Source organism: Talpa europaea (assembly GCF_964194135.1).
Source record: "Talpa europaea genome assembly, chromosome: 6".
Taxonomy (NCBI): domain Eukaryota; kingdom Metazoa; phylum Chordata; class Mammalia; order Eulipotyphla; family Talpidae; genus Talpa; species Talpa europaea.
This window is the reverse complement of record NC_140072.1, coordinates 12,238,994-12,251,054: the sequence shown is the minus strand read 5'-3', so window position 1 is coordinate 12,251,054 and position 12,061 is coordinate 12,238,994. Positions and strand designations below refer to the sequence as shown.

At 33.6% G+C, this 12,061-nt stretch overlaps 1 protein-coding gene across 3 annotated transcripts in view; it reads left to right on the top strand.

Moving 5' to 3' along the window:
• The window catches only part of ATAD2B (ATPase family AAA domain containing 2B), a gene marked incomplete at both ends in the record, with an annotated part of 114,987 nt that overhangs the window by 45,735 nt on the left and 57,191 nt on the right, over positions 1-12,061 (top strand). For all 3 annotated transcript variants that reach the window (XM_084235641.1, XM_084235640.1, XM_084235639.1), the window contains 2 exons: positions 6,184-6,343; positions 10,036-10,126. In XM_084235641.1, the coding sequence (XP_084091767.1) occupies positions 6,184-6,343; positions 10,036-10,126 (251 nt within the window). The remainder of the gene's footprint in view (positions 1-6,183; positions 6,344-10,035; positions 10,127-12,061) is intronic.

Genomic DNA, 12,061 nt, shown 5'->3' with positions numbered 1-12,061 from the left:
ACAAGCACTGGGTATAGTTAGAAACGCGGGAGGGTGAGAGAATTCACCAGAGCCAGAGCAGGGAGCAGAACAGGCAGAAGGACCGAAGTACACTGCTGAGGGGAGCAGTGGGCGGCAGGGTTGATCTGCCCGCCATGTGGTACCCTCCCCATGGCACCCTCCCCGGCCGGGGAGCGAGCCGGCACTGCAGAGGCTGTGGGCAGCTTCGCAGCCCAGCACTCAACTGCTGAGCCACCAGGGGAGGCCCAAGAATGTTTTTTTTTAACATGTGCAGCATTTGGAGAAGTTATTTCAGGCAGGTATTAGCAGTGAGAATGCTGCTAATTAATTAGCATTCTCACTGCTAATAGGAAAACACTAGGAAGACCATTGCTGCTAAACTATGACTTTTATTATAATTAGCCAGGAAACTTTTTTATTGAGAAATGTTCAGGGTATAGTTTAATAAACTCTAAATTGTACACAAAATGATTTTGAGTTGAACTTACTTAAAATGTTAGCCACACGAAAGAAATTTTCTGAAAGTGTAGCAATAATGCAAATGTAATTACCTATGTAGGCACTGTGAACATCATATAAGTTGCCAGATATAAAAAAATCCCAAGATTGCTATTAAAAGACAATTTTATTTGTTACTGTTTTTTTCAAAAACAGCTTTATGGAGATACTGTTAACAGGTTACACAGGTCACTCATTTAAAGTGTAGAATTCCGTAATTTTCAATATATTTACAGAGTTGTGCAACTATTACCATAAAGAAACCATTTACCCTTTAGCTATCAGTCTCCAACCTCCCCCTGACACCCCTAAACAAACGCTAATGTACTTTGTGTTTCTACAGACTTGTCTATTCTGGACTTTTCATATATATGGGATCACATGATGTATGGACTTTTGTGACTAGCTCTGTTTTTAAGGTGCATCCATGTTGTAGTACCTGTCAGTACTTCCTTTATTTGCTGATAGTATTCCATTGTATGAACATGCCACATTTTGTTTATCTGTTCATCAGTTGAAGGACATTTGAGTTGCTATCACTTTTTGACTATTATGAATAATGTTGCTGTGTATCTTCATGTGCAAGTTTTATGTGGACATTACTAGATCATATATTAACTTATACTGTTTTCCAAAGCAGTATACCATTTTATATTTCCATCAAGTAGTATATAAGTGTTCCAATTTTTCCACATCCTCATCAACACTTAAAATCTTTTTAAAAATTATTATTATTATTACAACCATTTTAGTGGATTTAAAGTGGTATCTCATTTGTTTTTGGTTCAGATTGGCATTTTCTTTCTTTCTTTTTTTTTTTTTTTTTAAGATTTATTTATATAAGAACGGGGTACATTCACGGGAGGGAGAGAGGACTCACCAGAGACAGAGTGAGGAACAGAACAGGCAGACTGACAAAATACACTGTTGAGGGGAGCAGTGGGTGCGACAGGAGAGGTCTGCCATGCCATGTGGGACCTTCACCGGCTGACCGGCCAGGATCAAACTGGTGCTATAGAGGCTGTGGACAGCTTCACAGCGCGGCACTCAACCGCCTGCACCACCAGGGGAGGCCCAGATTGGCATTTTCTATAGTTTCTTTTAAGAACTATTTACTTAAATTATTTGACTATTTTTTTTTTATAATTAAGATACATTTATTGAATGTAAAGTTCAGACAGTGTGAAGTGCTTTATATGTATCATTTAATTTAATTCTCAAAGCAACTAGACGTTAGGTCAGGAGTTTGGGGTAAAACTTAAAATATTGACAATTAATTCAAATTTCATTTTTTATTTTTCATTTTTATTTTATTTAATTTTTTATGTATTTATTTTTAAGTATGAGAATTGTTTACCCATCTTGTTTTATTTTCTAAATATCTTTTATTTTATGTAATTCTTACATCATTTTTCATTTTTGCACAATGTATGCATTTTCATTTTGGTTCTATTCCCCATACAATTCCCACCCCCCTTATTTTGACCCTAATGTCTCCTCTTCTCCACCCCCCCACCCCGTAGTGTGTCTCAGGTTTATAGTTGCTTGTTGATTTTGATTTTTTCTTTATTATAATTAGTCTTTTTCCTGGTCCCTTATTTAGGTTTTCTAAATTCCTGCTATGAGTGAGACCATCTGGTATTTTCCTTTTTCTTTCTGGCTTATTTCTCTGAGTATGATCGCTTCCAGCTCCATCCATGTTGCTGCAAAATTGCATGAGTTTATCTTTTTTGATTGCTGAGTAATATTCCAGTGTGTGTGTGTGTGTGTGTGTGTGTGTGTGTGTGTGTATGTATCTCACATCATATGTATCAGTCATCTATTTTTGGGCATTTCGTTGTTTCCATAGCTTAGCTATTGTAAATAGTGCTACTATAATCATATGGGTGCATGTGCCCTTTTGAATTAATGTTTCTGTGTCCTTTGGGTAAATACCTAGGAGTGGAATTGCTGGATCATATGGAAGCTCTATGTTTAGTAGGTCCAGAAATCTCCACAAAGCTTTCCATAGTGGTTGGACCATTTTGCACTCCCACCAGCAGTGCAGGAGAGTTCCTTTTTCTCCACATCCTTGCCAACATGTTTGTTACTAGTTTTTTTCATATGTGCCTTTCTCACTGGTGTAAGATGGTATCTCATTGTAGTTTTGATTTTCATTGCCCTGATTACAAGTGATGTTGAACATTTTTTTCATATGCCTGTTGGCCATTTGCATTTCCTCTTTGGAAAAGTTTCTTTTTAGCTCTTCTGCCCATTATTTTCTTTTTTTTGTTGCATCTCATCAGATCTTTGTAGATTTTTGTGATCAGTCCTTTGTCATTAGTGTTGTGTGCAAAAATTTTCTCCCAGTTGGTGGGGTTTCTCTGTTTTGGTTACTGTCTCTTTTGCTGTGCAGAAGCTCTTTAATTTGATGTAGTCCCAGCTGTTTATCTTTGCCTTCACTATCATGCTTTGGGTGATGTGTCTGTAAAGATGTTTTTGAGGTGCATGTCATGTAGTGTTTGCCTATATTTCCTTCTATATATCTTATGGTTGCAGGTCTTATGTCTAGTTCTCTAGTCCATTTTGAGTTGTTTTTTGTACATGGTGTGAGGTAGTGTCAATCTTCATTCTTTTGCATGTAGTGACCCAGTTTTCCCAGCATCATTTATTGAACAAACTTTCTTTGCTCCATTGCATATTCTTTGCTCCTTTGTCAAAGATTAGCTGACTGTAAATCTGTGGATTTATTTCTGTATTTTCTATTTGGTTCCATTGGTCCATGTGTCTGTTCTTGTTCCAATACCATGCAGTTTTGATTATTATGGCTTTGTAGTATAGTTTGAAATCTGGGAGTATGATGCCTCCCTTCCCTTCTTTTTTTTTTTCAGGAGAGCTTTGGCTATTTGGGGTTTTTGGTGGCTCCATATGAATTTCATCAATATTTGTTCTATTTCTTTGAAGAATGTCATTGAAATTGTTATTGGAATAGCATTGAATCTATAAATTGCTTTTGGTCATTTTGATAATGTTAATTCTTCCAATCCATGAGCAGGGAATGTCTTTCCATTTCTTTGTGTCTTCTCCTGTTTCTTTTATCAGTGTTTTATAGTTTTCTTTGTATAGACCCTTTATCTCTTTTGTTAGGTTTATTCCCAAGCGTTTGATTTTTTTTTTTGTTTCAATAATAAAAGGGATGGTTTTCTTGATTTCTTCTTCCTCAGATTTATTGTTTATGTATTGGAAGGCTATTGGTTTTTGTGTGTTGATTTTGTATCCTGCCACTTTACTGAACTGATTGATGAGTTGAATTAGTTTTTCTGTGGAGTTTTTGGGGTTCTCTATGTATATTATTGTATCATCTGCAACTCATGATAGTTTGACTTCTTCCTTGACTATTTGGATTCCTTGTATGTCTTTCTCTTGTCTTTTTATTGCTCTGGCTAGGACTTCCAGTATTATATTGAAAAACGGTGGTGAGAGTGGTCATCCTTGTCTTGTTCCAGATCTTAATGGGAATGCTTTCAGCTTTTCACCATTGAGAATGATATTGGCTGTGGGCATGTCATATATGGCCTTTATGATGTTGAAGTATGTTCCTTGTATCCCGAGGATTTCAAGGGCCTTAATCATAAATGGGTGTTGTACTTTGTTGAAAGCTTTCTCAGCATCTATTGATATTATCGTATGGTTTTTATATTTCTTTTTGTTGATGTGTTGGATTACATTGATTTTTCGGATGTTGAACCGTCCTTGTGTTCCTGGAATAAATCCTACTTGGTCGTGGTGAATTATCTTATGGATACATTGTTGGATTCTGATAGCTAAAGTTTTATTGAGGATTTTTGCATCAGTGTTAATTAGAGAGATTGGCCTGTAGTTTACTTTTTTTTTTGTGTTATCCTTGTTCGGTTTTGGTATTAGTGTAATGTTGGCTTCATAGAACGTGTTTGGTATTATCCCTTCCTTCTCAATTTTTTGAAAGAGTTTGTGAAGAATAGGCACTAATTTGTTTCTGAATGTTTGGTAGAATTCATTTGTAAATCCATCTGGTCCTGGGCTTTTGTTTTTGGGGAGGTTTTTGATTACCACTGCAATTTCACTTCTTGTAATTGGTCTGTTTAGGTGTTCTATTTCTTCTTTATCTAGCTTTGGGTGATTGTAGAGTTGTAGGAATTTGTCCATCTCTTCTTGATTGTTGAACTTGTTTGCATATAACTGTTCATAGTAGTTTCTGATTATTCTTTTGATTTCTGCTGTGTCTGTTGTGATTTCTCCTCTTTCATTTGTGATCCCATTTATTTGTGCTTTCTCCCTTTTTTCTTTTGTGAGCCTGGCTAGGGGTTTGTCTATTTATTTTTTTGGAGAACCAACCTTTGGTTTCATTGATCTTTTGGATTTTTTTTTTTTTTTAGTTTTGATTTCATTTATTTCTGCTTTGATTTTTATTATTTCTTTTCTTCTACTAGTTTTAGGGTTTTTTTGTTGTTCTTTTTCTAGTTCTTTGATCTGTGAGATTAGGTTGTTTCTTTGAGTTCTTTCTTGTTTCTTGATGTGAGCCTGTATTGCTATATATTTTCCTCTTATTACTGTTTTTGCTGCATCCCGTACATTTTGGAAATTGGTGTCCTCCTTGTCATTCAACTCAAAGTATTTTTTAATTTCTTTTTTGATCTCCTCATTAGTCCAGTGGTCTTTCAGTAGTGTGGGTTGCAATCTCCATGAGGTAGGAGAGTTCCTTGCCATCTTTTTATGGTTTATTTCTAGTTTGATGCCTTTGTGGTCAGAGAAGATGGTTGGTATGATTTCAGTCTTGATGTTTCTGTTGATGTTTGTCTTGTGTCCCACTATGTGATCAATCCTGGAGAATAATCCGTGTACACTTGAGAAAAATGTGTACTCAGATTTTTTTGGGTTTAGTGTTCTATAGATATCTGTTAAGCCTATGAGGTCTAGATCCTTATTTAGTGCTTTAGTGTCTTTACTTATTTTTTGTTTCGTTGATCTATCCATTGTTGATAGTGGTATGTTGAAGTCTCCTACTACATAGCTGTTTTCTCTGATGTCTGTTTTCAGAGATGATAATAATTGTCTGATATATTTTGGTGCTCCTTCATTTGGTGAATATATGTTAATGAGTGGTATTTCTTAAGTATTTCCCCCTTGATCATAATGTAGTGACCGTCTGGGTCTCTTTACCTTTTTGAGTTTGAAATCTGTTTTATCTGATATAAATATAGCTGTTCCTGCCTTCTTTTTTGGTCCATTTGCTTGTAGGATTGTTTTCCATCCTTTTACTTTCAGTCTGTTTTTGTCTTTTGTAGTTAAGTGAGTTTCCCCTCTGACTTTTTAAACTGGCTAGTATTTCTTTTGTTAAGTTGTGATTGTTTATGTATCTAGACTGTAGACCCTTATCAGATATGTAATTTGCAAGTATTTTTCCCTGTATTTATATTGCCATTTCATTTTCTTGATTAGTGTCCTGGAAGCAGAAAATATTTTGACAAAATTTATCTTTTTTGGTTGTTGCTATATTTTAGACCTGTTAATTTATTATTTTTGTGTGTCAGTAAGTGATTTCTGCACATTACTTGATCTTGCATTAAGATGTAATCATACTATATTTTTATTAGCATGGAAGACTGATAAGTTAGTATAAGAGGTTTTTACATTTTAAATTTTGTCTGAAAATTTTGTCTGTTACAGTTCTATAGTGTCAACTCTCCTTGCTCTTATGGATGGATTAGACAACAGGGGTGAAATTGTTGTTATTGGTGCTACAAATAGACTTGATTCTATAGATCCTGCTCTCAGGAGACCTGGTCGTTTTGACAGGGAATTCCTTTTCAACCTGCCTGATCAAAAGGTAAAAGTTTCTGTTTTTAAAACTAAGATTTCTGATTTATATATGTGAGCCATATATAAATACATACTTTGAGAGTGGTGTTTTATGAGTTTTCATTTAAAAATATTTCTGTATGTAGGATATGAATATTGTCATCTTTTTTTCACTAAATAATTATAAGAAAGTTTGATTTTTAGGGAGAAGAAAACTGTTTTAGGTTGCTATATAGATACTTGCTTACTCTTTAATTCTCCAGATTGTAGTTATTACCTTGTATGGCAGGTTATGTGTCTCTGGTTAGCCAAAGTAGCTTTGTTCTCATAAGAGTAACATTTGTATATACAGTATTGAAGGATTTGTTAATAAGAACCTAGTACCAAATTTTCATAGAAATGATTATAACCTATTTAAATAAAGCAGACAATGTTATTAGAGTTTTTAAAATAATGTATAATTAAAAGAGGGTAATGCATAGTGAATGAGTATGTAGACTATTATTTAATCAATCATGTAAATTTTTTTTACCCATTCTACTTGAAATTTTTATTGTTAGTCTTGCTTTAACTAGTTTAATCATTCTCTGTCTCTTCACTGGGAGCTCAAGTTTGTGATAGAGGGAATATATTACTTTACAACTTTTGACAATGCTTTTCATTTAATTGATCCATCAATAAGCCAAATTAGAACATTCATAAATATACAACTGTAATCTGTTACCTGTACATCTGAAGAAAGCAGAGAAGATACTATATGTGAATATATATGTATATATACTTGTTATGTGGTTTTGACTTAAATCATAGGTTTTACGGTAAACAAGATCTAGAACAGCACTGTCGAATCATTTTTCTATGATGATGGCAATGTTCTGTGCAATGTCCACTGTGGCAGCTATTAGCTACATGTGGCTTGGCACACTTGATATGCTACTGGTGTCACTGAGGAACTGAGTTTAAAATTTTATGTAAGTTAAAATAGTTAAAATTTTATGTAAGTTAAAATTTTATGTAAGTAAAATAGCATATCATGGCTGGCGGCTTATACTGTATTGCATAGACCTTGACATAGCTTTCTATACTAATTTAAATTTTCTGTATTTTAAGGAAACTGTACTATGAGACCTAAACTTTAGGTCATTTTTTCCAGGCTTGGGTCTGTGGAAAAGGCCTGGACTAGCTATCCACTTTTTTCCTTAGATAATATTTAAACTCTAGGGACTAGGTGAGATTGCCAAGTCCTCTGTCTTAACGAACAGTCAGTAAGGTAAGAGGAAAACTAGGCAAGTGGGCTCCTGAAAGCCTTGTAAAGAAAAGTGTATTAATGAAGAGGGAGAAATTAACTGTGTCAAATGTTGCTGAATTAAATCAGAGGAGACAGAAAATTGGCTAATCTATTTAACATATATAGGTCATTGGTATACCTGTGGGAATCATTTCAGTTAGTGGTGGGTGTAAAAAAGCTTGACTGGAGTATGGTTTGTTTAAGAGTAGGAGGGAAGGAATTGAAGATAATTAATGAAGATGAGGTTTTTTGTTTTTTTTTTTAAAGAAGATTGCTGCAAAAGGAAGCAACGAATTGAAGGATAGAGGTTGGGGGGAAGTAGGGATAAGAAAAAGGTGTCTGTTATTTTTAAGATGGAAGACATATCCAATAGAGAAGGAAATTTCGGTGATGAAATTGAGAAAGGACAATTGTCAGAGGATGTCCTTAATAGACAAGAGGAAATGGAAACTAATATGAACGGTGAGATCACATTAGCAATTGCATAGTTCATTTGTGATAACAGGGAGAAGACAGAATATTGCTGACAAGTGCTTAGATTTGTTGTGGGTGGCTTTAGAAGTTTTCTTCAATTTTCCCAGTGAATTGAGAAGCAAGGTTTGAATATAGAGAATCTGTGAACTAGTTTGCTAGGATTGAGGGCAGTAATAAGGATCCATTTGGTGATGCCAGTCATTGTTTCATATAAGTCATTTGTGCAACAAATTGCCACACCTCTTTGTTATTTGACCAAGTAAATGTAAAATAAAAGTAAAAGTAAGCCTTATTTCCAAATTTTAATAATGTTTTTATCTTTTTATCAGCATAAAAATAAAATGCCTTCTTTATGTAGTAGTTCTAAATTTTTTATTTTCCTATATAATCATTATCAATACTGATATAAGTAGAATGTGTGTTTACATGTGAGTGTGACCATGCATTTGTGGATCCTTGAAAATGAGGGGCTTGAATTTGCCTTTGACTCTTAAAGTTGAAGAAGTCATATGATTTACTATTCTGTAGGCCATATAGAGTTAATTGCAGAGCAAGACAATTCTTGATTAGATAATTGCTTTTTTGTTCTTGTTTTTATGATAAAAAATGATTTGTTTGATTACATGTAGCGAAAGAACAAGATAATTAAATGTCTTAGCGATCTGACAATCTTAGGTAGTAATTATACCTTACTTGGATGGTAACTAATTTTATTTCTCTAAACTTTTACTTTCCTATTTTGTAAAGTGAGGGCATAAGAATGGGTCCTTTTTGATCTATATACAGCACTGTATATAGTTCTTAATGTCATCTTCTAGAGCATTTAAGTTCTTACTAAGTTCATAAAAGTTCTTACTTTTTTTGGGTATCTTGATTTTATACTTTTATAGTACTTCAGGCAGATACTTCAAGTTGAAAGAAAATTATTGTTACATAATTGTTTTAGCTGAACACCTACTTAGATCTTGGATTTGTAACAATTGCTATTCATTCCAGATTTTGTAAACGTTTTGAGGAAGATTTATTTTGACTTCTTTGAAGTTCATTTTGTTTTAGCCCTGAATACCAAATTCCTCATCAAATTAAGTAAGAAGTAGCATTGTGGAGGGAACAAATATATTCAAGTTTTAGAAAAGTGTTGTTTTTCCCTTGAGAAAAAGGATAATGTGGGGGAAAAAAATCTGATGAAATGACTCTTCATGGTAGTCCTATCAGCTGATTATGGATTCTTGTACCTCAGTTTTGTTTTTTTTTTAACTATGGAAAACAAGTTTGGATTGTTTTGAAACCAAGATGGTAAAATTTTGGTTTTCAGATTTAAGGTAGAGCATGCTGCTTTAAAAAAATCTTCAAACCTTTTATTTTTCAATGAGTTCAATTACTATTTACTGAAATTATCTTGTTATATAATAAATATCAATGCATCAACTGAAATAGAAGTTAATAATATGCATTATATTTCTTAAACACTTTTTCAGCTTCAAATTTTAGCTCATTACTGGTTATAATGCTTGTGTATACTATCAAACTAAAAGTTTTATGAAATCTAAAATTTGTTTAAAAAGTTACGATAATTATAATCCATTCTGGTTCTTGTTCATGTTTTCAAGTCGTAAAAATGTTATGGAATATTGAAATTTTGTTTTGAAATCTATTCCTGCATCAGTCACTTAGTCATTATGTGCCACTGGTCAAGTTCCTTTGCCTCTTGAAATACTAATACTTAGTTTGTAAAACAAAGGCAAGATTTCTACTCCATATCTTGCAAAGTTGTTACAGGAATCAGAGTTGATATAGCTTTAAGGTGTTTAAATTTCTTTAAAAATAAGCAGTTTTTTTCCTGGGGTATTAGTACATACATTTGTTCCAGCTAATACACTTGATAAGTTGATGATAATGTATTTATCTGTACTTTTCTTCTTAGGCAAGACTTTATTTATCTGTGCTTTTTTTCGTAGGCAAGAAAACACATTTTACAGATCCATACCAGGGACTGGAATCCAAAATTGTCAGATGCTTTTTTAGGTGAATTGGCTGAAAAGTGTGTTGGTGAGTGCTATTATTTGAATTCTTTGTTTGCTATTGCTCTGCTCAGTCTCCCTTTCCCCTTATGTTTGAAGTGTGAATGAGTATAGTTATGTCTTTGTACTATAGATGGCTCTGCCTTTAAATGTAAAAATTATTTAAAAAATTTCACTTGAAGTTTGAACATGTCTAAGTTGGAATTTTCACTACCATTAGGTATTCAATTAACAAAGCTCAGTAGTAATATGTCTGTCATTGAATGCTGTGTTTCCATAATATTACCACAGTGTCTCTTAGGAATTGTGTTCTCTCAGAAATTTTATTAAGAAAAGTAAGTTTAAAGTTGAGAGAGAAAGGTCCTTAGTAGAGGCAGGGCTGTAGTTGCTTACTTTGCAGATTACTTAATATACTCATTTTGGTGCCTGTGGTCTAGAAAGAAGTTGAGTGAGAGGAGTTGTCAAAGAAAACACTTACTGGCATCTGCAGTTATTTCCCCAATGTAAAACTTTGTGATTTAATGTTAAATTATTCAGAGTGGGCGCTCTTGAAAAAGTGGATAAATGTAACTGTCCTAAAAGGACATGGTAAGAATATTTTATAATGTATACATGGTCATATATAGGAGATGGAATTCAGGATTGGCTCTAAATAGGTCTGAAATAAAAATGCATGAGGTTTTATGAATTTGGTATATACACAGGTATTTTTCCTCCTTCTTTTGCTGTCTTTTGTCTATTTTCCTCTCATTCTCTCAAAAATATAAATTAAACAATATCTCCATGACATTTTAAGCATTATGAAGAAATTCCCCAAATAAGTCCACTAGCAAGTAACAGTCTACTTAGGAAAACTTTAAAGTTCCCCAAACCAAAAAGAACAACTTAGTTAAAAATCATTGTGATTCACCATCAAATAATTAAAACTTAAATAGAACATTAGTCCATTCAGTTAGCTACATCCGAATTATCCTCTTCATCCACAGGGACCTCCATCTCCGAAGCAGCATCCCTCAGCTTTTGAACCACAAAGACCTCGACATCTTCTGGTGAGGAGAAAACGTAAATCTCTCCAGCACTACTCCAGTTTAAGCTTTGCCTGGTATAAGAGAGCATGCGCCAAACCCATTTCATGTAAATTTGGCTTAACCTTTGCAAAGCCTTGTGCTGCTTTATGGGAGAGGGTGGTATTTGGTACAAAATCCCGTCTTTTCCCATTTTTGAAATTTGACCCCTTTTATTTCTTGCTAGTTTTATGATATTATTGTATGAGAGTATAGTCCACACTGGGAAATCTTTGCAGATTTTTCTGTGAATTTGTCACAGAATAACCCTTAATTGATATAAGCAGAAGTTGCCATATAATTTTGGAAATTCCCTAAAAGATAGGTTTTGTCCTGGCTACCACCTGAAATATTATACACACTATTTTAGTTCTTTATCCTAGATATTAGGATCTTAGTTTCCATTTTCATTTCTCAAGGCCAGCACTTCTCATTTTCTAAGTGATTTGTTTTAGTTTTTAGTCAGTTTCTTAAGTTAAAAATTTTTAAGTGTATTTTCTTACAGGATTAAGTAACTTTTTTTGCCTTTTTTTGTGGTATTCGGTTAGAAAACAAACACACACACACCATTTTCTTCATGGAGAGTGACATAAAAATCCTTTGTTACTTCTGGTTTTAGTTGTGACTTTTTTTCCACTTAAGAAACCAGTCAGATTAAAAAAAAAATCAAATGTAGGTCTTCAAATAGTAATGAAAAAGTCATACATATTAAATTTTTTATGAACTTTTCACTTTATATATTCCAAACATGCTTGTAAGAGGAATGGATCTAGTTCAGTGGACTTTATGCCCAACAAAGGGATGTGCAGTTTTGATGAACAAATGAACATAGTTGACCTCTTATTAGAGGTTATATGGATTTAGTAACTTTTATCTTGAAATAAATCCCCACGTATTTG